The sequence below is a fragment of the Nannobrachium achirus genome (genome assembly GCF_963921795.1).
Source record: "Nannobrachium achirus genome assembly, chromosome: 2".
Classification (NCBI taxonomy): Eukaryota; Metazoa; Chordata; class Actinopteri; order Myctophiformes; family Myctophidae; genus Nannobrachium; species Nannobrachium achirus.
In genome coordinates this window covers 40,175,651-40,200,897 of record NC_137811.1, presented here as the reverse complement: position 1 = coordinate 40,200,897, position 25,247 = coordinate 40,175,651, and the positions used below count along the sequence as shown (strand labels likewise).

Below are 25,247 nucleotides of genomic sequence, written 5' to 3'. Positions count from 1 at the left end.
CACATACACTGTAGCCACTCAGTACATCACCAGCCAGCATGTGGCCACATTCCCAGTGTGTGCAAACGCTCTCGCAAATACACACACTCACTCACGCACGCACATGTGCGTGTGTACCTTGTGAGCATATGCATTCACACAGATGCACATAATATACATATCCACAGACAACACATAATACTCCAAAATATTCCTTTAGGAATTAGGATACATAATGGAAAGTGGTGATTGGCCAATCAGAGTGATAAATCCTACACATCCAGCAGTCGTCATGATAATCCTTTAAACGCCAGTTGATAGTGGACAAGAAGGGCTTGATATACAGTACTCGCACACCAGAAATAGACAATCTACAACACGACGTGATGGGAGCTTGTCGATCGGCTATTTTCGGTACATGACACCAGCGTGCAACCAATATCCAGCTCGAGTTTGCTGGAATGTCATTCAACAGACCACTACACAGTCAGTTTACAACCTGTGTCCACAGACGTAAAAAATAAAATAAAACAATAACGACGTTAAAGTGATTTAGGAGTAGCCATATATCAACCATGGAGGGAGAGGCAATGTCAGGCGGCAATGTAGGAGAAGAAAATAGTGCCATTAACGCCTCTCCTCCTTCTGCTCTAGCCTTCCCTTCCATCCATTTATCCATCTCTCCTTCCCATTTAGCAGACAGGGTGGTGCACCGCTGTGTGATTGAAAGCCACACAGTCGAACATTACTTTTGATTTCATGACATTACATTTGATTTCATGAAATGGACTGGGTAAAGGGAAGAGGGTAGAGAGAGAGAGAGCGAAAGAATATGACAAAGACGAAAAGAGGAGGATGGGGGGTTAGATAGAGAATGGAGGAACATATGAGGATAAGAATGGATGGAAAGCAGAATGGCATTGATTAGCCTTTTGTGCAGAAGCATGTGCACGCTCAGGAATACACACACACACACACACACACACACACACACACACACACACACACACACACACACACACACACACACACACACACACACACACACACACACACACACACACACACACACACACACACACACACACACACACACACACACACACACACACACACACACACTAATGCCACCAGGGACAATATCTCTAAGTGTCAAATGGCTTCCTTCCAGTTCATACAAATGGATAAGTAAATTATGCGGGCAGAGGCTTTTTTTGTTGATCGATGGCTTTCTGTTGGACTGAAAAGTGTGAGCCCCCCCCCCCCCCCCCCACAAACACACACACACATAAAGTAAAACATTCCCAAGCGATTCCATGTGTGTTGCATGTCTGCCAGCAAGTCCTGTGCTGAATGCATGATATGAGAGGAGATGGAGAGCGAGAGATGGCACATGGTGCTTTCACATTAAAATGTATTGTTCGTTTTACTCAAGGGGTAAAAAATGGACCCGAAAAGAGTCCATTGTTACACATTCAAAGTTAAATGACACTCTGCATTTTCCTGCGATGAAATTTGCAGAGATCCACATTCATCACGTTGATACTGCAGCCAAATCAAACTACTCTAGATTAGATATTGATTATCTAGGGTATACAGCAGCAGTGTGATGCAAGGCCGGTTTATCTGAATAGTGCTGAACGTCTCAATCACGCAGCGGCTTGAGACGTAAAATGACTTTCCTGTGACACCCGTCGGCAACTCATTTCTGAGTTACAACTTTGTTTACCGTGTCTAAATCATGTATCCATTTTGCTGACCTTGGTCAAGGAAAAATCCATGAGTAAATATACAAATTTGTCTAAGGTGCGTGCGTGTCTTTTCACTTACTTGAAGCCTGGAGAAACTGTAGCACAGCTTCCCGATTTCAACCACATGCAGTACGGGTCCCGCGATGACAGACAGGTTCTGTAGGACAAACACACACAGGGGTACCGGGTCAGTACAGACTGTTAAGAGCACGGAGTGTGAAGAACGGTGAGCCAAGGCTCAGCAGATGTACGGCTGGCAAGAACCTGACAAGACCCAGAGTGTTCTAGAACACTGGTTCCCAAACTTTTATAGCTCCAGACCCAAAAAAAGAAAAATGTGATGTCTCCGTGGGACCGAAGATAATGAAAATAGCAGATCTACAAGCTCACAACACTTCTTAAAAGTATTTTCCCCCCCTCTAATTAACTGATTTTATTTTATGGAATTATTTTGGGGAAAAAAAAGTTAAAACTTTTTTGAAAATCTTTTGAAATAAACAAAATATAGGAAACAAAAAATAAAGGAGTGTTTACTCGCGGCCCATAGAAATTGGTCCGCGACCCACATGCAGTTTTGGAAACATTGTTCTAGAACACTGTCACAGGCTGTCGTTTGACTGCACATGAGCTGGGGGAATAAATATGACTTTTTTGTTACCAATCTCTGTAAAAAAAAAAAAAGAAAAAGAAAAAAGGAAACAAATCTACAATAGTATTGTTTGTTATGTATAGAAACAGTTTATCTGCTGTCTTTCTACGCTAGTCATGAACAAGGTATTTTGTTCTCATCCCATCCGAGGGAGATAATAAAATGAGAGTGAAGTGACAAGGTCTTCTGTGTTGGATTTGGGTGCATGTCAAAAATCAGAAAGCTTCCAGGACTCGGTAAAACTACATTTTATTAAGGGCCCCTGTGATCCATGAGAATTACACCCATCACCACATCGCTGGCAGCCTCCATGCCTGCTGCAACACAATCTGTTGATATCAGAGGTAAAGCCCAGGGAGATCAGAGCCTGTCTGTCACCACAATGGAGCAATGGACACAGTAGATTTCCCAACTGAATAAAAGTGCTATACACTACAGCAGTGATCTCAAATTTGATGCAGTGATCTCAAACTTTGAAATTTGAAGGTCTCCCCTCAACTTTGACAGTGTACAAATGGAACCAAATCGACCCGTTAGGGTCCATTTGTTTCAAATATTTGTATTAATTTTGCATTAAGTATAGGGCATAGTGTCATGACAATGATACATGTTTTAAGCATTTGGTTCCATTTGTACACTGTCTATATTCATGTATTGTTCCATGAGACAGGAGCACAGTAGTCCTAGCCTCACTATAGTGGCTGCCTGTTCATTTGAGGATCAATTTAAGATTTTACTGATGACTTTAAAAGGCGCCGCATGGTCTGATGCCAAGCTAATTTTCAGACCTTTTAACCAAGTTACACTCCGGCGTCCCTATTTCGGGCATGTGGTTATATTCTCAAAAATAGCCTAAGCCTATTGGCTTAATTTATGCACGCTGTTTGCCGCTATTGAGTGGCTCGACAAGCTTACAACATGTCACAATGTGATGCGATGTGAGCTTGTAGATCGGTTATTTTCATCGTAAAACTATATCAAACATAAGTGGTTAATAACCTACGTACTCGCCAGATCCTTAAGGCAGAGCAGAATTGGCTGCCCCCCAAATCTAGGCAAAATAAAAAAGTTGATCAGGCTTTTACTGCCAGTCTGAGGATGTGAGGACTATTTTAAAAGCCTTCTCATCCAACTGTTGCTTTCATGTTCACTTTCTTGCTCCTGCATCATCCCCTCTTGTTAATTCCATGTTATTTTGTTTAACTTTTGTGGGACATGATTTCTTTCTGCTTTCATGTTTCATTATTTCTGTTTCATGTTTTTGTTAAGTTTTTTTCCCTCTCTCTTTTGGCTGTAAATCAATTTGCAACTTTTGTTTCAAAATGGGGCTTATACAAATACATGTAATAGTTGTTGTCTGTCTTGTCTTTCATTCTTGCTGGCTTCCACCCATCCATGCGGTACTGTACACTACACTGCAGTTGTGTGTGTGACTGTGTGCTAATTTCAGCTCTGGTCAGTCTGCTACTCTGTTTACAGCAGCACTCTCCGGGGGCGTCTTGGAGCCAGTGGTGGTCTAAGACAGAATGACACAGCTGACCTGAAAGGACAGCGGGTGGCCATTCTGGCCAATCTCCACAGCAGAGCACTCTGGGAAAAAAAAGAGGTCAGTTGTGTCCACTGCGGTTTGGAACAGCGGTGAGTGGAGGGTGAAGTTATTGGCTTTGTGTCCGGCGTGAGACCGACTGTACTCGCATGGTCGTGCATGTGTGTCTGTCCCTTATGTCTCTTTAAAGCGTCAAATCTTTTTCAGACTTGCCCGCTGGCTTTTCGCTCATGCTCTGTCAGGCTATGATGAACACACAGGTGTGCATCCTCGCCTACAGCTAGAAGGAACATCCATTAGTTGCTGTGGGGAGGTGGGATCTCTGCTGCTCTCCGAGGTCTGGGCTCATAACTTTTACTTGTCAGTTGGCTAACATCCAGGGAATACCCCCTTCTTATAGGATATAAGATAACCCATTCCCACAGTAAAACTCTGAGCCAAAAGGGCTCTTACTGTCCATTTGGGTCAATTTTAATATTGACACTGACGATTTTACTGTGCAGCATTTTGCCATGATGAAAAGTTGCATACAGAGGGAAAAACACATTTGAATTTGGAAAGAAATTGAACATTTAAACATTGACATTGTGTTTTTGTATTGCACAGTGGGTCTTGGGGACCCAATGTTCACAGAGCTCAGTCAGGAGTCAGGACAAACAATGTATGAATTATAAACAATAATAGGAGAGAAAATGGGCGAAATTGCTTTTACCAGAACTTCACCAAGCAGCAGTGATAAGCACACTATTTTGTTTGTTTATTCTACCAAACTGACTAAACTGAAAAAGAAAGAAAAAAGAAAAACAGGTTATTTCTAGGAAAAGTACATGTCCAACTGGGCTAGAAAATCTGTCTCTGCAGATTACCAATACAATTCCCTCTGTGTCCAGCCACCATCATTCCATCAAAACACCCCTTTCATACAATGCCTCGCCGCTGTCCCAAAAACATTGTAATTTCTGAAACCCAATATCGGCACCAGTCCCCCAGTGAAAAATAGAAACCTGCCTTACACTTTTTGTGAGCGAGCGAGGCTACAGAGGGGGGAGGTCTGCGAGAGAGCGAGAGGGAAAAGAAACAGAGAGTGAGCAGGAATTGAAGAATGCAGTGAGAGAGAGAGCAAGAAAATGGAGACGGTAACTTGCGAGAGATACACAGACCAAATCTCATTTGGAGGTAGAACGATAGAGCGGTGAGGTGAAAGAAGACACACAGGCTGACACAGGACCCCCCTGGCTTGGCCTGATGAGCCTTAAGGGGGCCCATAATCCCTGGATGAGGTGGGCGGCTGCCACACACTCCAAAAAGGATCCAAAGATGCAGTCGACCCGTAAGCCCACTAAAGTGAGACAGACCTCATCCGCTTTTCCCCCTCGCTCCTATTACAGTACCTCCTTCCCTCTTTCTCATACTCGGGCGAGAGCAAACGCTGGCCACCGCTGGCTCTCGGCCAATCAGCTGGTTCCAATTTGTGCGTAAATGCTTGTTGAGAACTTTCTGGGGCCCCGGCAATGAGGCGTTAGCATGCTATAGGGCTATACGCCGTTCCCAGTGGGATACTGAGGAGAAATCTTTTCTCTTCATTGGGACCGGGGTGAGTGGGGGTAAACATTCCAGTAACCAAAAATAGAACATGAGGCGGGGAAGCGAGGAGTGCATTAGCGAGGAGTAAAACCCTTGCCTGACAAAACAAAAGTTCTCAAACAAAGAGATGGACTAGGAATATCCATAAACAACCTCAGCCTCTAAAACAGTCATTCCAAACCTAATGTTTGGAAACAGAATATTGTTTATGTGTTTCACAAAAGGTCTTATAAATGCTCTACAATAATAGAGGCTGCTTTTGTGCTGCTAATTACTTGATGTTAAACTATTTGTTTACAACCACCGCCTCAGCCATGTTTAAAACCCATTTAGACCTAGAATTATTGAATGCTTTAACTATTGAAAAACAGCAGATATACAAGCTCACAGCACGGCACCGAGTGCCCGCTGCGAGCTTGTAGATCTGCTATTTTAGAAAAATCAAAGATTTTTTTTTGGCAAGTATTTGAATATATCCATTTAAAAGCGAATATTTGTAACTCAAATATTTGCTTCTGGGGGTCCCTGGAACAACATATTTTGAGTTGGGAGTCCGTGGCCAAATACCTGCAATTTTGGGGGTCCTTGACAAGAAACAGTTTGAGAACCACTGATTTAGAGGAAGGATTTAGAAGTCGTGTCAAAGATCGGGTCAAAGATATTCAAAGACTTGCACACATTTTCACGTTTTTTTTTTCTTCAAAAATAGCAGATCTACAAGCTCGCAGCGCGGCACTCGGTGCCGCGCTGTGAGCTTGTATATCTGCTATTTTTCAATAGTTAAAGCATAAAATAATGGTTAAAGTGGTTAAAATCTAATGCGACTCGGGCGCGTTCCAGGTATTTGAGTGTTAAGATACTGTAAACTTAACTGACTTACTGTACACACAATAACGTCCTTGATGGCAATAGCATACTATTAAATACCAAGACCCCCAAACCCTAACAATGTTAGCATCGTGCTCTATGGCGTAGAACATGTGGCGCAAACATTGTTAACTCAATGAATCCATGCAATGAGCTACAGTACAGTGCTATACAGTAAATGAAACCCATCACGGGGTTAGTGTCATGCTCTACTCATCCTGAAGTGCATAATGATGTGTGATATGAAATGTAAGCTTGTCTTATAAACAAACTCATTGTTTATAGTCATCTTTGACTGTCTTCCATCCTATGTTCAAGGGCGTCGTGAGAAACTAAACTTCCTTTACAGTCCTTTATTAAACAAAAGGGGGATTTTTTTGTTTCATCATTTATATCTAGGCCACACACACACACACACACACACACACACACACACACACACACACACACACACACACACACACACACACACACACACACACACACACACACACACACACACACACACACACACACACACACACACACACACACACACACAATAGAATACTTGCTTAGGAAATAGATAACTGCAGTGACAGTCCAACATGGCGCTTACTCTGACCATGCACTGCCCATGCATAAAAGTCCCGTTGGATGATGCCTAAATTATATAAAGGCCACTTACTTCCTGCAGTTGCCATAATCGGAACAACGGCTGAGTGGCATGCGGATGACACAGCTGGAGAATGCCACAAAGAGAGCGTGGTGGTCTCTGTCCAACTCCAGGCCAAGCACTCTCCTGTCCTCGCCGCGCACGTTGCACCTAGTAATACAGGACAACAGCAGCTGTTAGGATCGAGAACCCATTTTGTTACATTTTGCTAAAGGAAAAACTAGATGCTGATGGCTATTGGAGTCAGAGTAAAGTGGAAAGCTGTTCCCTGTGAACGAGGGTGCAGAATTCACAAGAGTAAGACTTGTCAAGCTGTGCACAATAAAAAAAAAAAAAAAAACACAAGGCTGCAAAAATGCATCCACTCTATGATGCAAAGTCTGACAATAGACTAGAGAAAGGGTGGGAAGGACAGATGGAGGCAGTGCAGACACAGAGTGACTGTTCTGCAAAAGCAAAAGTAGGAGGAGATGAAAAAGTGACAGTAGAAGGTAGGTTGAAAAAAGAAGAAAGCAAAGAATAAAAGCAAGACTATGGGGGCGAACACACCGAGATACTGTATTTTGCTACATGAAAGTGAATTCAAAAGATCGCCTTGGGAAAGCGCATCAGGCAAAAGTGTGGTGAGCCTGTGGTCGTAGTTGTCTGCTTGCGCAACCGGGCATTCGATTGATTAACAAAATCATATTTTGTATTTGAGTAATGGGGTGACCTTGAATTACATATAGTTCATTGTAATCAAACATCACCAATTGAACCCATTGTTTGTCTTTGTCATTGCCAAGTGTAGTGGTAAAGTACACCTAAAAAATAAAAAAAATAAAAAAACAGGCAGCGCAAGAGGAGCGTGTGCCAGGCGTGCCAACCGTAGGAAAACAACGGGTTCGGGGAACGACATGTTTCTAGCGACGAGTCTCAGTGTGATCGATCGCCCCCACACTGCGATCGCCCACACAGAAACCAAAAATAAAATAAAGTTCTATGAGTGATTTTCTGACTTGTTTGGGTTGTAGACGTCTATGTCCTCCAGGAGCTGGGTGCTGAAGGAGGCGTTGGAGCCCTGCGTGCTGGCCAGGATCTTCAGCACGTGGCCGTTCTCTGAACCCAGGAACACCACGGTGTGGTTCTTATACGGCCCAGCTGATGTGTCCACAGCAATCTGGGTCAATTTAAACCTGGAAAACAAAAATGACAAAAAAATAGAATTCCATATTAGAAAAATAGTCAGAATCCGTGGAATTCTCCAAGTACACAGCAGGAATTTGAATTTGACGGGATATGTTGCAGACACAAACACATCCAGGGCACAAATCGTCACTGTCGGGTAGAAGAAGAATCGTATCGTAGGTTTCAAAATGTGTATGTTTGTATATTATGTAGAGCCCTGCTTCATCACACAAGACTGTCGCACAAAACTAGTGAAAATAGCAGATCTACAAGCACACAATGCCTCGCGTTGCAAGGCGTTGTGTGCTTGTAGATCGGCTATTTCAATAGTTTAAATCTTTTCTAAAACGATAATACAAAACGACCGGTTTTGGACATAAAATATTTCCACCTGACAAGAACGAAATATTACTCCTTCAGAGTCAGAATCCCTTGAATTCTCCAAGTGCACAGCAGGAATTTGAATTTGATGGGATATGTTGCAGACACGATTTACAATTTAGGCATTTAGCAGACGCTCTTATTACAATAAGCAGGTAATACATCAATACAATAAGCAGGTAATACATCATTACATCAACATCAATACATCAAATGCATAGCAATATCAATATAGAAAACACAAACACATCCAGGACACAAATACTGTACACACTAAACATGGCGGGGGCCGGGGGGGAATCACACTGGTTCTAATGTGGAGTAAATGAGTTGAATCCTCAAGTTAAGTGCTAATTGGAAACAGCAGACACATTTGTAAGAGCTTTAATATACTCATTACTCATAAAACATTGAAGGAGTATGATCAACATACAGTTGACCGAGTTGAGCATTATGAATTCTAGAAGGGGGTGGGGTGACTTGCAACAGAGGTCACTAGCTGGAAACAAACCGGAGATGTTGCAACTGTGTGGCAAATGCACAAACCGCGATTATGTGGTGAATGCACAAACTGGCCAGCAACTAATGTCAGCCAAGACATTTTTTCCCCTAAAAATCATTTTTAAGTGGAATGGTTTCCTTGTTAACATCATTGTCATTTCGTAAGAGTGAAAAACCAAAAACCTCAAACGTGTCTTGCGTTAACTGGCCATCGTGCCATTACCCGTCATCTATCCCTCTTTCCATCCACATCTCATGCGTTCAGCCTCCAACCGGCTTATCTTTTCCTTATTATGCGATGGTAGGAAACCCGCAGCAAGATTCCTTTCTGTTCGTCAGTGATCTCTCTGAGCGTTTCTACAGCACACTTCCAGGTTTTCACTGAGCATCTATCCATTTATGTACCTGCTATCCCTGCAATTCACCTGTCACACTACAACGATCAATGGAAACTACATTGAGAGCTCTTTCACAGTTTTTCTGCGATCTCTGTGTGAGCGGCACTACACACCCCATCAGATTCCAACGTGTCCTCTTTCATACATCAGTGACATCAGGGCAGCTTCACTCTGTGCCTCTCTTATAACCCATTAAGACCCTCACACCGTGGCACCGAGGGGCGCGCTGCGAGCTTGTAGATCTGCTTTTTTTTTTTTTATCTTGGAAATTTGTGCAAGTCTTTGAATATTTTGACCCGATTCTATAAATGTCTTCTAAATCAGTGGTTCTCAAACTTTTTCATGTTAAGGACCCCCAAAATTAAGTATTTGGCTGCAGACCCCCCATCTCAAAATATGTTGTTCCAGGGACCCCTCAGAAGCAAACATTTGAGTTACAAATGTTCACTTTTAAAAAGATATATTCAAAGATTTTCACAAAGCAAAAATAGCAGATCTACAAGCTCGCAGCGCTGCTATTTTTCAATAGTTAATGCATAAAATAATGGTTAAAGTGGTTCCAGACATTAATGGGATAAAAGTCCCCCAACATGGTTTTGCACCAAGGTTGGGGTTACGGGGGGGGGATTCATTTAACATGCACGGCGCTGCAGCGCCTTGCCGTTATTGCGTGATGCGCGCGCCTCTTGGTTAGATTTCATTTATTCAGCTCCTCTCTCCGGGGAGCGACAAAGCAGATGTGATGTTTTGGCGCCAGATGTGATACCGTGCACCTTCCCCAGCGTGGTGCAGCCACAGCCTGGCTGGCTGTCAGCCCGGCTCCGCTTCAGGAGTCTGTGGCAGGGAGCTGTGGGTAAAAGTGTGTGTGTGTGTGTGTGTGTGTGTGTGTGTGTGTGTGTGTGTGTGTGTGTGTGTGTGTGTGTGTGTGGCTGTCTGTCTGTCTGACTGTCTGGGATGTTTCTATGTATTACATGCCTGCATTCTCAAATATCACGTACACACACACACGCACGCACGCACGCATATTCCGATGACTTTCTCGCATGAGAGTTCCCTGCAGGTCAGGTCAATGCTTTAGAACAGACTCCCATCCTGGATAGGAGCGAGGTTGCTCTTGGATGAGGGGGGAGGCAATCGATCCGTTCCCACAATGTGAATAAATCTAATGGGTTTTAATGAGGGACAAGGTTGTGTGTTACAGCCGACTTCACTCGCCAATACCAATCACGGCACCCCGGTGTGAGGAACTGTGACGTTTCAGGGTGGAACATAACACATGCACACAGCAGCCATACATAACACAATTTACCACCTAGTTTTTTTTTGTTCTCCTTTAAGACCCACTTGGTAATTTCTGCACAGCGTATCCAGCTGAAACGCTGCTGTACCTCTGCTGTGTTTAATTACTGTTATGTGTTGATTCTATTAAGGAGATTCCTCCTCTCTCAAAGGATTGACTACAGGTACTAACAGTATGCGATGTGCATGTGTATACATGTGGCTGGAGTCTACAGAGACTTTGTTAAAAATACAAAAATAAAACGCTACGATAATCTCCAAACTGCTTATTCTCCAAGTTCAAGTCTTCTAGAATCTAAGTGAAGACTCCTGAAATCAAGCGCCTAATAAATTGGGAGTTTAATGTTATATCCACCCATTTCCAAATAATCACACGCGAAGCTTGGCTAATGTAGGATGCGGCGGGACATACGTACAAACAGTCACGGGACAAACAGACAAAGCCAGATGTAGGAGCGGTTAGCGCCACTCAAAATAAGATCTATCCGCCTCTCTGTACCTGCTAGTTGTGCGTGTGAAGTAGGGCCGGTCGTTGACTGAAGGCACGGACTCATCCATGAGCGGGTAGGACTTGATGAAGGTCAGGGTTTCGTCTGGGAAGGTGGTGGAGGACTTGTAGGCAGCTGCTGAGCCGTCTCCAGAACAGCAGCCCGGTCTATGGAAACCACAATGCAGGAGACTGTCTGTCAGGAGGGAACGCAACTCCAAGAACACAGATGTAAAAACACTTGCAGCTGTTTGTTTTCAGAGGGAGTTGAGCATGTGGGAGTGTGTGTGTGTGTGTGTGTGTGTGTGTGTGTGTGTGTGTGTGTGTGTGTGTGTGTGTGTGTGTCTGCAGGTGTCTGGTGTCATGTGCAAAAGTAGTTTCTTGTTCAGTGATGTACATACAAGACAATGACAGTAGCAGCTGCGCCCTCCATTTTTTTTTCTTTCTTTCATTTAATTAATATTTTATGATCAAAGTAGGCATACATTGTCTAGAACAGTTCAAAGTACGGCAGAAAGATCTCAGACAAGAAGACATGCAATCAACATCATGGAACTTGCAAATCGTCACTGTCGGGCAGAAACCTTGTATCTCCAAGTTTCAAATGTGTATGTTTTTTCTTAAAGTAAAAGCCCTGCTTCATCATACAAGACTGTCACACAAAACTAGTAAAAATAGCAGCAATATCAACAAGATCGGCTATTTTCACTATTTTAAATATTTTTTAAAATGATAAATACAAAACAAATGGTTTCCACCCGATGACAACGTAATGTTTATGGCGTGTTTCAGTGATCATATGACTCACCTGGGCTTGGGGACCTGTTCTTCAGGTACAGGCGTCCACGCAGACTCGCTGTTCCTCTGCTCCTTGAACTTGCCGCTGAACGCCTTCTCGATGTCGTCCATGTAGAAGGCACACACCGCCGAGCCCGTGATGCTGAGGGACATTAATTTGTAATTAACAAAAATCACACCCGTGTGAACTGAGCGGTGGTTTACCCACCTCATAGATCATGTGTACCGATTTCTGTGACATTTGAAGAAAATATGTAGGAAAAGGAGCAAAAAGTGTGTTTTGGAGAAAATTCAAGATGGCGGAAAATCTATCCTGGCGCAAATGGGCTTGGCCTATATGGGGAGATGCGTCTTGACCCAAGGAATCCAGGGAAAAAAGAATTTTAATTTTCCGATCTACGGTTCAAGAGTTACGGGGCAAAACGTAAAGTGGGCCGTTATAGCGCCACTATGAGGCCGAGTGATGTAATTATTTTTCGATTCATTCTTAAAATCATTATGAATCTCCTCTCCGAGGTTTGAAACTGTAGCTCCTATGGTTTACGAGAGAAAAATACTTGAAAGTGATTTCTTGCATTGTCCCATTAGAAGTCAATGGGGACAATTAAGCGTCGTTTTTTGCCGATTACGTCGGCATGGTAAGGCGGATCGGAACGAAAGGTAATAGAACACCATTCCCGGCCGAGCCGCACATTTTGATGTATATATTGCGCGAGTGGCGTAAATGGTGCGGCACTAGTTACGCGCCGAAGTTTAGGCTACATACAGACAGACAGACACGGACGGAGACCCACACACACGGCCACGTATAGGAGCGTTGTGACCACCGCTCAAAAACTATATTATTGTTATTTTTATTAACGCAAAGCAAAACATTGTTGACACACTTAACACAAAATGCCTGTTTCAAAAGGAAACTTTGTATATTGCACAATCAAAACATAAAATAACATATTTTCTAACATATCAGATTGATAGTGCTACTTTTTAAATATGTTGTAACCCTGTGGGCATCTCTTTTTATGTTATACTCGACTTTAGTTTTTTTTTGTATTTCTTTGTAATCTGTGATATTTTATATATTTTTGTTAATGTATTTAACACATTAAACGCCCACGTGGTGCCCACGCGCCAATCTCTTTGATGTTTACGTGTGCCCACGACGCGTTCGACGCGTTGTACAGTAAACTATACTGTACTGTAGCTACTGCACTTGGCTACCGCGGTGATGAAACAAACTCCATTTCCCAACATGCAGCGCGAAAGTACGTCACCCGGACGTGCTGTCTGTCTCGTTGACTTCCTGTTTAGCGGCTGCACAAAAATGCTGTTTTCTCCGGATTCTCTTCCTTTTTTCTTTTTTTTCTCAAAACGGCAGCCTCTTCTACTGGCCGTAACACAAACACTGTGGCTTAGAATTGATAAAAAACGGTCCTGACTGAAAGAAAAGATTTTCGTGAAATAAACAGGACATACTTGGATTACATTTACTCGGATTACTTTTCTCGCCAGTATTTAAAATGGCGGGTTGCCATGGGCACCAGCAAATTAAACGTCGAATAACTCTGGGCACCCGATGTGTTAATGTCTTGGACCCCAGGAAGACTAGCTGGAGTCAGCCTATGGTGATCCGCTAAATACCAAAGCCCCCGACACTATGACTCAGACATATGAGTTGGATCGGCTGTGCAATGTAGGAGTGAGGGCCACGTAGCACGCTGAACGCAACGCACCCATACATATACCCACATACATCAAAGAAACAACAAAACATAACATCAAGGCCTCAAGAGGTTGAGTATGCCTCCAAAAAATCAATTGCCCCACCCACTTCAAAAACCCACTCACACACCACAGATCATTTCACAAGAATTCAAAGGACACAGACAAACAGGATTGGCCTCTAGATCTATTTAAAAGTGTAAGGGTAGTGCCCGCTTCGGCGGCCTGGCTGACCTGTTGGCCTGCGTGGTGAAGACACCCAGCACTGCGGGCCGGTGATTGATTTGCAGTACGTTAGTCAGCGACTGCAGCACGTCGAAGTAGAAGAAGGAGTCGCCAGGGACAGAGCAGTTCAGCCTGGCTTTGAGGAATGACGTCCAGTAGCGCTCCAGAACCCGCGGCGAACCTCCATTGTCATTCTTGCACACGCGTGCCACTCTGGAGAACACCACCTGAGGGAGGGGACAGGAGGCCAGCACAACCGGTGACGACAAACATACGTGTTTATCACTCACGGAACACCTGACTGCAATTACAAGTCTTGTGGGTGTGCGTGAGTGTGTTTTTGCGCCAACTCGTGATCTCGTTTGATTTCATTCCTGTGCATGGAACAACAGTGCAGGTGTGTGACTCTGCAAAAAGGTTTTGGTGTGTACTGTAGCTGCATGGTCTTGAATAACAAGTCCCTCACCTTTCCAAGTGTGGTGTACTCCACAGCAATCTCGCTGAAGAAAAAGTACACATAGTTCCCATACTCGATGGCATGAAGAAAATGAGGCTCTAAGGGAGACATGAGAGGAAGAATGTAACAATGACAAAGTGACAGCGCTGCTTTGTATTCAACACAACATTGCATGCACATTAGAGGAGGAGAGGCGCATGGCTTGCTGGCAACACAAACAATCTTTTTGAACGATGAGTCCATAAGCTGTAACAGCAGGATCTTATAGAACATTATACAATTGTTTTCCAAGCAGAGACGTGATACGCTTATGCATACAGCCACAGGTATAATCTGGTGCAATCCCAATGAGTGCAACATTAGAATGGTACTGTAGTGTTAACAATATAAATATACAGTAAGCTGTACATTTAGTGCTGAAGAAAGTACCCAAAATATTGGGACTAGTGTGTATAAGATAAATGAGAAAAATGAAAAACAAATAAAAAAACTAAAAAGAAACACTCTAGCTGCTGCATTTGAGCATAAAACCTCAACAACTCAGTGCTTGGGGCTTAAGGATGTATTTAATATTCTAGAGTTATTACAATACTGTGGAGCCTCACCTCGCAGCCATTTGGAATCATATTTGACTGTGCGAAGAACGGGGCTGCTTTCTCCCAGACTGCGGTAAATCACTGCATCGCTCGCCAAGAAGTCTGTCATGGTGGCCGAGTAGAAATCGCCACCTTAGTGGAGAAAGGAGTGTAAAAGAAAAAAGGTGTCACAGTAGGGACATTTCCAGGGATCACAAGAAAAAACAATTTCTTTCAAGTGTCTATTTTAGTCACAGTTGACTTTTATTGCCCTTTAGAGAGGGAGAGAATAAAACAGATGTAGGAGGAGCTCGTCGTTCTTGATAACACTCGATATGAACTTTGCGTAAATGTCACTGGAAAATTGGCAGGATTGAATGGTGGTCTGGCTATCAGATTGCTAAACCCCCTTGCTCCCGGCCCCTGGATTGACTGGTATGTCAGTTCACTTCTCCTGGATGAACTTGTCTTGTACCGAGGGCTGACGAGGGACCGGCCTCCTTTCCCACCATGGTCAGCAAATGTTGATCCCAAAATTCCAACCTTGGACATACAATTACATTGAACATTGTAGGGTTTACCTTATATTCTGTGTGACTTTGAGAGCAAGCAGGTTTGGTGACTTGCGAGGGGTCCCTTTGAGTGGTCACACAACGCAAAATCACACAATAGCACGTGACATATATGAACCTGTCATCTGCAGCACTCACCAGCAAAGAGGCCAACGTTGGATTGGCGTGATTCAAAGGGGCAGCGAGCCTGTCCTACTACCTCCTCTCCATCCTGCTCCAGTGTGGACATCTAGGTTAGAAAGTACACAACCGCAAGGGGACACTTTTATATGGCCCATTGTAGGAGTTTAATGCTAACTCGATACATCACGTGTCAGGATATAAAAGACATGGCTGCCATTGTAAATACATGTACCAAAACAAGTGAGTTTACGTTTACGCTTGTAAACCCTGTGGCTGTTATTGTCCTTCAGCCACAAAATCAATTCACCTCAAACTCAAAAAGTCCTTTATGTGTTTTATTGTGGCTAACTGCAAAGGATGCGTACCAAATAAATGTGTCAATGAATGGCAGCACATGTGCCATAAAGATTATTTTTATTAGATGTATTGTATACAGTATGTGCCGGCTTCATAACAGAGGTGTGGTGGTTATAAGTCATGCCACTGTACTATACTGTACAGAGAGCACCTACTCTATCTTGACTACAAATATTTTAGCTGCTATTTTTGGAACTGCTGTTAACAAGGTTGTAAAACCTCACCCACAACATTACAGGGTAGTCCCAACCGCGTGTTTGTGTGTGCATGTGTGTGTGTGTGAGTGTCTGCGGCGGTGAGTGAAAAAGGAAGGTGTGTGAGGGTGGTGTGTCTCTGAGGGAAAGTCAAAGCACATTCAGCACTTGGTGGTGAAAAGGTGACACGTGTGTGCGCATGGAGAAATACAAGCCGGTCATTAACACATGGGTTTGTATGATGCCGTGTCACTGCTCTCTGGCTTACCGATGTCTGATATAACTTGGGATATAACATTGGGTTATAAGCTTTTATAACCCAATGATACCACAGTATGCCCACAGACTGTGATACTGTATACAGTAAAAGTGATCAGATTCAATCATTATTGAATATGCTAAAGCTCAGTAAGTGAGGTGAAATGTATTTATAAAGACATGGGTCCACTCAATACCCATGCCCTGTGCACTGCCATGCTAGAGCAGGAACAACACAACATTCAAGATACACATAATCCAGTGTACACCAAAAGTGTTCATATCAACTGTTTAGATTAATTCATATAGATGCATTCTGCATCGTGGCTCCTCAGGTTTGCTCTACAGGAGAGCGAACCTTAAGTATAGTCACAATGCAAAATGAGTTGTTTGCTCCAATGTTATACAAATGTAAGAATGAAAAAGTAAATTTGAACACTCCTGGTGTGTTGGTGGATCACTTATCTTGGATGTTGTATTTAGAAAGACCTTCTCAAAACTGGATAAGGGACTTTGCTGAACACCCAGGGAGATAAATACAGATAAAGATGAGGCAAACACCTAAACATGTTATGATATATGATATATGATATCATATGAAGCCCTGAGCTAGCATGTGCGTTTTGGGCATCCATGTTTGTTTGTTTGTGTGTGTTCACTCAGTTACGATATCTCTCATGAATGTTATGGAATGCAAAAGGGTGAGCAATTCATCATTCTGCTCATTTCTGCTCCGCTCATAGCTGCCACAATGGGCAGATGGAGACACTGATTGGGTACTTCATATCTGACCTTTTAGGTTACGGCCGCATGCTGATCTCAACCTCCGAGTTGTTATCTGGCCCAGCTGGCTTAGCTTACTGGTCAATGATGTGGTGTCTCTCCGTGGCTGAGCAGTGAACACCCATTCATGCCTTTGACCCAAACACCCCTGCTGTCTCTCGAAAAAACAGACACCGGCGTACACGAGCATGACAACACACGCACAGATGGGTAACGTGCTGTATGTGTCAAACACACGACCCCCCCCCCCCCCCCCCCAACTATCTCGATTTCATTCCCATTCTGCTTTGTCCTCCCTCTGTGGCTTTCCTGAAGAGTCTCGGAGACAGAGCGTGATGTGATTTACATTTCCTAACACTTTCTCCAGCTGTCTGCACAGTCATCGCGTGCATGTTTTTTCCAGACTAGGGGGGGTTGGGGGATGGTTTAAGTGTAAATCAGAGTCTCTCTACCACGGTGAGTCAATGGAAGCGGGTCTTTCGTGTGGGACAATGTGGGATTACTTAGTTTCCTCTTGGCTTTACCCCGCTCCCCTCCGCCTCGCGATTTATGTGCTGTAGGCGTTATGTTCCTCCCCCAGACCCCTTTACCAACGGCCTGCAGTGACTCTAGGTCCAAACCTGTGATGTCACCTCTGTAGCAGAACTAGGCCTTTACTGCAGGCTTTTGTTTGACAGAGTTACCGTGACTTTGGACTTGGAAGATCGGTGCAGTACTGTTATCAGAGCAAACTTAAAACCATTCATTTCCTTATAGATTATGCTTTATTCCAATCTCTCTTGGGTTATTAATCACTTGAGCGGTGAGACAAGGTAACTCAAGTTGTTTAATTTGACTTTCCCGAATTTAGATTTATTAGATTTGTCCAAAATGGTGGTGACCCAAGTGCCCCAAATATAGTGCTTCCAGTTTGGGACCAGAACCGGATATGCATTTTCCGTTTACTTCCTACAGTATGTAAACAACACTACTCCCAGCTCAGCAACAGTAGCATGGATTAAGATGGGGTCTTTTGTAATCGCGAATGAACCACAGCGTGCATGCGGATCGTGCACGATCTGTGTACCATCGTGCACGATGGATACGCACACGCCCACATTAAAAAGGTACGACAATCGTGGCAGGTAACCCAGAAAGACAGTCAATGAGTTAAAGTATACAGTATGTATGCCACGGTTTTACTCAGAGCATGTAAATGTACCCTTACGGACTTAAATTAACACTCCAAATTTTAATATCCACATTTTTACTGTGTAGGATTGAGGCAAGTTAACTTTTTATGTGTCTTCTTTTCTCTTGCTTTTGGCAGCATTTCTCAATGGTGTGAAAAGAGTCTGTCATGATATTGCCACTATCAGCCACTATCTCGTGCTCCGTCAGCAGATTGCTCTTTTGGAGCAATATATTATTCCATTAACACAGAGCTGTTGAAGTTATCTTACCATGCAAGACATTAATAAAATGTCTGGGTCTGTTATTTGACTTAATGGGCATGGTAATTGTACTTTTGCATAACTTCTGTAGCACTCCATCACGTTTTCTTTGTTTGGAACAATTATTTAGTTGAATAATTGTAACAGTAATTAGATAAACCAAAGACCTACATTCTCAACAAGGCTATACAGCAATATATATACACAATGTTATACAGCAATATATAACTGATAGTGACAGTAGTAGTGTGATTTATTATTTGCAATTTGATTTTTTTTTATTAACATAATCTCACAATGGAGGCAGGATACAGCAATGTTGTGTCACTAGAGGTTCGCGGCCCTTCGGGCCGCTCACATCTAGAGTCAACACCCGCTTTTTTTTTTTAATTAAAAAAAAAAGTTAAAAAAATTTTTTTTTTTGAAAAAAAACATTTTTTTTTTTTTAATAAAAAAAAGTTTTGGCCTAATTGTGTTATTATTGTTACTGTAATAGGCCTGCCAATGTTTTATTTTCATTATTTCAATGTTTTCATTTTAGCAACACACACACACACACAGACAGACAGACAGACAGTATCTTGCTGTGAACTCTAGAGGTGAGTGGCCCGAAGGGCCGCGAACTTCTTGTAAGATACAGGCTCTCGGCTAGCGATTGAGTCTCTCTCTCTCTCTCTCTCTCTCTCTCTCCCTGTGCAGCGCCCCCCCCCCCTTCCCTCTTGTAACCTGAGACTCTCTCTCTCTCTCTCTCTCTTGCTCTCTAGCGAATGAGCGGACGGCATAGGGTTAGGGGCGGTATTCCTTACGCCCTAGACGACTACCTATGAATTGAAGTGGATGTAAAGGGGGCGTGGAAGTGGGATGCGGCAATAAGCCCATTGTAAATATAAGATAGTCTTACCTTGTAGTTACGGCAGGTTGGGTTGAAGGCATTGGTGCCACAGGCAAACAACGTCTCGTCATTTCGTGGTACCAGCACTTTGATGTAGTTGTAGCATTCATCCTATCAGAAGGCAAACAGCTGGTGATTACACAAGCACAGTGATGAGGTGCACGGTCCATATCAGCTCGCAGTGCACCCGCTGCACGAGTGTTGCAGGTCTTACAAACAGAACCAGCCAGACAATAGCTAGCTTACTTTCATGCTGGATGGTAAGCCTGTCTATTTTGTCCTCCTTTCAGTCAGTCAGCCGGAGCCAGGGAACCGTCATTCACTCTGAGGTCACGTTGTATACAGTTAACCACTTCCTGTACACTCTGGTGTCCTTCCTATGGGATATTAAAATTGCCTTGACGGTGGGTCTAACACACGCAACATGCCCATATACAGCATGGAGACTATTCTGGCGTGCGGCAAGGATAAATCTGGCTGATGTCACTGATGATGTCAGAGTGTGACTATCTGATTATCTGGCGTACAGTAGGTAGGCGTCACAAACATAACATGCCCAAATCCACACAGCGCTGCCGCATATTTGCGGTCGCGGTGAGAAGCGGAGCCGCTTGATACCGCAGTTTTGATTGCCGCTCTGTGGATTAGTCTATACTGTATGGAGACCATGAAAACAATTAAGACACGTAACCTCATCAGCCACACCTGTGTACTTTAATTACCAGGTTATTTGGGACCTGTCAATCTTAATCGTCAAGAAAGCTGCATGGACTGCTGAAACACCTTTATCTTTATCAAATACCGTAAATATGACAAACAAAAGACAATTTATATATATATACACTTCCAAGAGAACACAGGGTTCTGTAGTTAGTAAGCGGAGGAGTAATGACTATAGGAAATAGGTAGCCATTCTTAATAGCTGGAAATGTGGAGGTAACCTGTCGAGGTTGTGTACAAGTACATTTGACTCATTAAAAGTATTCATTGTGTATATCGTCTCTATTTGGTAGGAACCTCATACAGTATGTTTTCAGGATTCAAATTCAAAAGTAGCACATCTAAAAGGTCAATATGTGTGTGTCGCCATCTGCTACTTTTGATACTTTTATGTGACGCTGTAGTATGATCAAGTAGGGTGTTCAGTTACAAAGTTAAAATATGGAGATGGTTTCTGCCGGACAGCAACACAATACAGTTGCCATTTTAGTCATATCATTATCTCCAATGCAAAGAAACTATTTCCAAGACGTGAAATCAGAAACCAAGAGTCAAAATTAGTTTATCCAGCATTTTTCCACACTTCTCTCCAACTTGACGTCTCATTTTTATTGGACCGGCGGGGATATGCGCCATAGCACGCCAAGCTAAAAGGTTTAACTACAGGCCGCTGACCTCCGTGCACCTCAGAGCCTGCCGCCCATCACCGGCTGTACTGATCTCCCTGCTGTGACACACTTCCAAACACATGAATAGCGCTGGCTGCCGATGACAATGTACATTATCACGCTCAGAGAAATCTAGTGAACATCTCGCAAAATTAACATTATATAACAAAAGATAATTATAGTATACAAAATTAATTAAAAGTAACTTTAACTCCGTTGTTGCTATTTTGGGCATGTCATAGTCAAGAATTCTCAAAAACGAGGGAATTCTCAAAATCATCGATTTTTGCTATTCATCATACGATAAAGTGTATACGGCTTAGGTTAACAGAAGACAACATAAACCTAAACATAAATAGCTCTGGGGAGGCAGAACCTCTCTAACCTACTCTATATGTCTAGTGATGCCTATTCTGATAGCTATGCATACCATATCACAAACTTCACTCCATGACAGAGCCAGAGCAAGATAAGAAAGACAGAAAAGAGGCAGAGTGAGAGAAGTAGATGTGGGGAGGAAGGCAGTAATACTCACGCTGTTCTTCCCTCTCACTGTGCACTTTTCCACATCCTTTGTCTTCCAAGTCAGTTTCTGAAAAATGAACAGACAGCCAACTGTCAGCTCGGAGACGGGCTGTTTTCTCCCCATCCCCCACTCGTCTTGCTCCCAATCGTTCAAGTGCTATTACGAAGACAGCTGTGATGAAAATCTCATTACCTTCGCTAAACTATCGGAAAAACAAACAGACAAATATCACAGATGCCTGGGGCGGCCTGCATTGTTTGTCAGTGAGCAAGTAAACATTATGGTGCCTTAATAATCAAATAAAATAAAAGTCTACGGCGGTTTAACATGCGACTGAAGGACCACATGTGTGTCTATGTCTATAATGATAAACAGTTAATTAATCATGTCCTTACCCTGCATCACGCACGCACGCGCACACACACACACACACACACACACACACACACACACACACACACACACACACACACACACACACACACACACACACACACACACACACACACACACACACACACACACACACACACACACACACACACACACACACACACACACACACACAGAGGGGGGGCAATAACAGGTATATCCATCAGTGTGTTAACAAGGTGGCCTGGCTGAAGGTTTAATGCACTGCCTGGTGGCTTCAATTCAATGCCATCTCTGCAGGGTGATTTACTGACCACACAGCCCTCTGGGCTTATCAAAACCACCAAGGACTCTGGGAAATTGCCGGGAATAAGGTACTAGACCAATCCTTCTCAGCAGCAGCAGAGTATTATGAAGGTGTCTGTTTTCTGGGATTCTTAAACCCACCCCCTCCCTCCTCCCCTCTTGGCCCTGCAGTGGAGTGTCTCCAAAGAGACTTTCACATTCTCTTGAAGATCTGATAGGATTCGCTAGGAGTCAGCGTTATGGTAATATAAGCCCTCCCTCATCCACGCTCGATTTGGTTTACTAATAATTACTTATGCCCTCCTAGGTCCTTGGAGATCAGTGAAGGGGAGAATGCGGATGGGCCTGTGGTGAGAAAGACTAGGGAATTGGTTTGAAATTGAGCCAATGCTCAGAAACAGATATAACATATGACAAAGAGAGACCACTTTGACAGTATTTTCTGAATATGTGACTTAGTCATCCACTGACAATCTCACTGAGGGAGATGGGGAGGTAAAAATTCTCAAGTGGCATACGGCTAGAGTCTTCATTAATTTTCTGCTTGGTTCTTATCAAATTAGGTGGGAATGGCTGAAAGATTCATGAACGCTTTTCTTGAACGCTGCTTTAAAAAAAAAAGAGGATGAATTAGCATTGTAGAGCTCCAACAATGTCACATCTTTCTACCAAAACACAAGTCAATGTTTTAGATCCCCATTAGTCGCTCAAGCCAGGCAACTCTTACTTTATTAGCGATGACATCAAATATTGAAACAGTGCAGTACATTGATCAGTGTGTCATGCAAGGATGATAAAGATGCCTCCACTTTGCATCGGGATCTAATCATCCTCTCGTGGTTTATTTCTCAACAATGTCCGGCTCTCCGTCAATTATCTCGCTTATTATGCAGCTACTTAATAAAGAAATTAATAGAATTGACCCAAAAGTAACAAAATAAAGGATTGCCTCGCTTATGGTAATAAAAGTAGCCTATTCCGTTAATGTATGCCAGGTTACGGTGTTGATCAAATAGAATAGATCTTTGATTGCTGCATTGTCTATTTCTCGCTTCAAATGTTTTCAATATTTTGCTCTAAACGACATTGTGCACTTGTTTATATGGCGGCCTTGTTGGATACAGCATCAAATCAAGCAGCGCAGATTGATATGAGCATGTCCTCTGAGTCTTTGATTAGACAGCGGTATGTTATTGAGCTCAGTGGTCATTCATTGCGACCGTAGGTCGCATTTACTATCAAAAGCTCCACGGGCTGTCTGTCAGTGAGTCACACTTTTGCCCTGCTCATATCTCCACAACCGTTGCCCCGATCCATGCCAAAATTTCCACACAAACTCCTTGCCTGCCAAACTACAACCTCCAAGGACCCCCGGAGTTCCAGGGACCCCCAGGTCCCTGGGGGACCCCCAGGTGTAAAAACAATCACCACATACACGTCACACTTTCCCCCTACTCATATCTCGGCCACCGTTGGCCCGATCCATGCCAAAATTTCCACACAAACTCCTTGCCTGCCAAACTACAACCTCCAAGGACCCCCGGAGTTCCAGGGACCCCCAGGTCCCTGGGGGACCCCCAGGTGTAAAAAAAAATACCAAATGTGCAAAAATGACCAAATGACCACCCCCACGGGGCTGCTCACAGGGAATTCCCGGGGACCACCCACTCCTGGTGCTCCAGAACGGATGCAAAAGTGGTGGCGCCCCCAGTGGAGGACCCCCTCCACTGCAGCTCACATAAAATGCCCTAACTTGGCCTAGGAGCGTCCGGGAGAGCCGGGGCCGGTACCTATTCGTCCGCCAAGGCAACGCGGAGACCCCACCCCTCATTTCTCACATGGCCCTCTTCTAGCGAGACCTACGGTCGCTTATCTCCCGATTAGGGAGTCTTACTGGTAAATAACACACCGCTGAAATCAGTGATTGACCAAATCAGAATCAAGCATCCAATCAATCCATGTAAAGATATACATAATAGCCTATACATTTTGTAGTTGGTATGTATTAAAATTACAGTACAGCAGTCACTGGCTTGCTCTAGGAGGCAGAGAGTGTTGTTTCCCTCAAGTTTAGCTGCTAAGGCAGCAATTACTGGCAGGCAGTGTATCGCCCCCATGAGCTCCAGGGAGTAAACGATGCCTATGAAGTTTCATTCAGGGAACCAAAATAATTTCTGCCACCTGAGTGAGACGGCACATGCGTAGTTGCGGAACTTGGGTAGTTGGTCTGTTGAGCCGAGCTGACTGAGAGCCGAGAGGGACTTTTAAATTAGATTTTATATGGAAAAGCATGCACGTAGAAATAATTCACAGTGTTCATGCAAACCCCAAGAAGGAAGCGACTGCATTAATGTTTCATGAGGACTACACGCTTCACACAGCAAGGAAGATTTGCAAGCGTGAAGCCATATGGGTACAGTGGCGTAGCACCGTAGATATAGACAGTGCAGGCAACGTGGTTGCGCTGGCGGCTATGTGGTTGGGGGCCAGTGAATGTGCCAGTCCCACCTACAGCATGGTGTGTGGGGTGAAGAACTCGAATTAAATTAACATTAGTCTCATGCTGCCATTTGTTATACATACCCTAAAAAAAGCCATCATAGTCATGGTTTCCATTCCCTTTTTAAAGGTATGAATAAATAAATACTTTTGTACTTTCATCCCCAACCTGGTGCACCCCTAAATCTTTAGTCCAATGGGTGCAACCTTGTTGTTAGTCAACTGTGCTCATGCAAGCCCAACGTCCCGACATAGTTCACACTGATGTTGACAAGCAGGGATGTGAAGTACCAGGCAGGAGGCAGTCGATTAACATGAAAAGACAGTACATTTTGCTTCATTGCCAAGCTCTGATCAGAACTCTACTCACAAAGTTTGCATTGTAAAAATGAAAAGTTTCGAAAATCTAATTTTGAATTCAGCCTGTTTTCTTCCCACCAAGGTCAAGTGAGCTTAAATACAAATCTTAGTCTTATTTAGAAGTAAACTGAGAGTCTACAGCA

At 43.5% G+C, this 25,247-nt stretch overlaps 1 protein-coding gene across 1 annotated transcript in view; it reads right to left on the bottom strand.

Annotated features, from left to right (window-relative positions):
- sema6cb (semaphorin 6Cb) overlaps positions 1-25,247 on the bottom strand; it is a 91,020-nt gene that overhangs the window by 19,649 nt on the left and 46,124 nt on the right. Inside the window, exons 5-15 of the mRNA XM_080749068.1 lie at positions 21,577-21,633; positions 19,663-19,764; positions 15,752-15,842; positions 15,072-15,194; positions 14,476-14,564; positions 14,019-14,236; positions 12,073-12,204; positions 11,277-11,432; positions 8,030-8,206; positions 7,044-7,181; positions 1,810-1,887 (exon numbers count right to left, since the gene is read on the bottom strand). Of these exons, the coding sequence (XP_080605194.1) occupies positions 1,810-1,887; positions 7,044-7,181; positions 8,030-8,206; positions 11,277-11,432; positions 12,073-12,204; positions 14,019-14,236; positions 14,476-14,564; positions 15,072-15,194; positions 15,752-15,842; positions 19,663-19,764; positions 21,577-21,633 (1,361 nt within the window). The remainder of the gene's footprint in view (positions 1-1,809; positions 1,888-7,043; positions 7,182-8,029; positions 8,207-11,276; positions 11,433-12,072; positions 12,205-14,018; positions 14,237-14,475; positions 14,565-15,071; positions 15,195-15,751; positions 15,843-19,662; positions 19,765-21,576; positions 21,634-25,247) is intronic.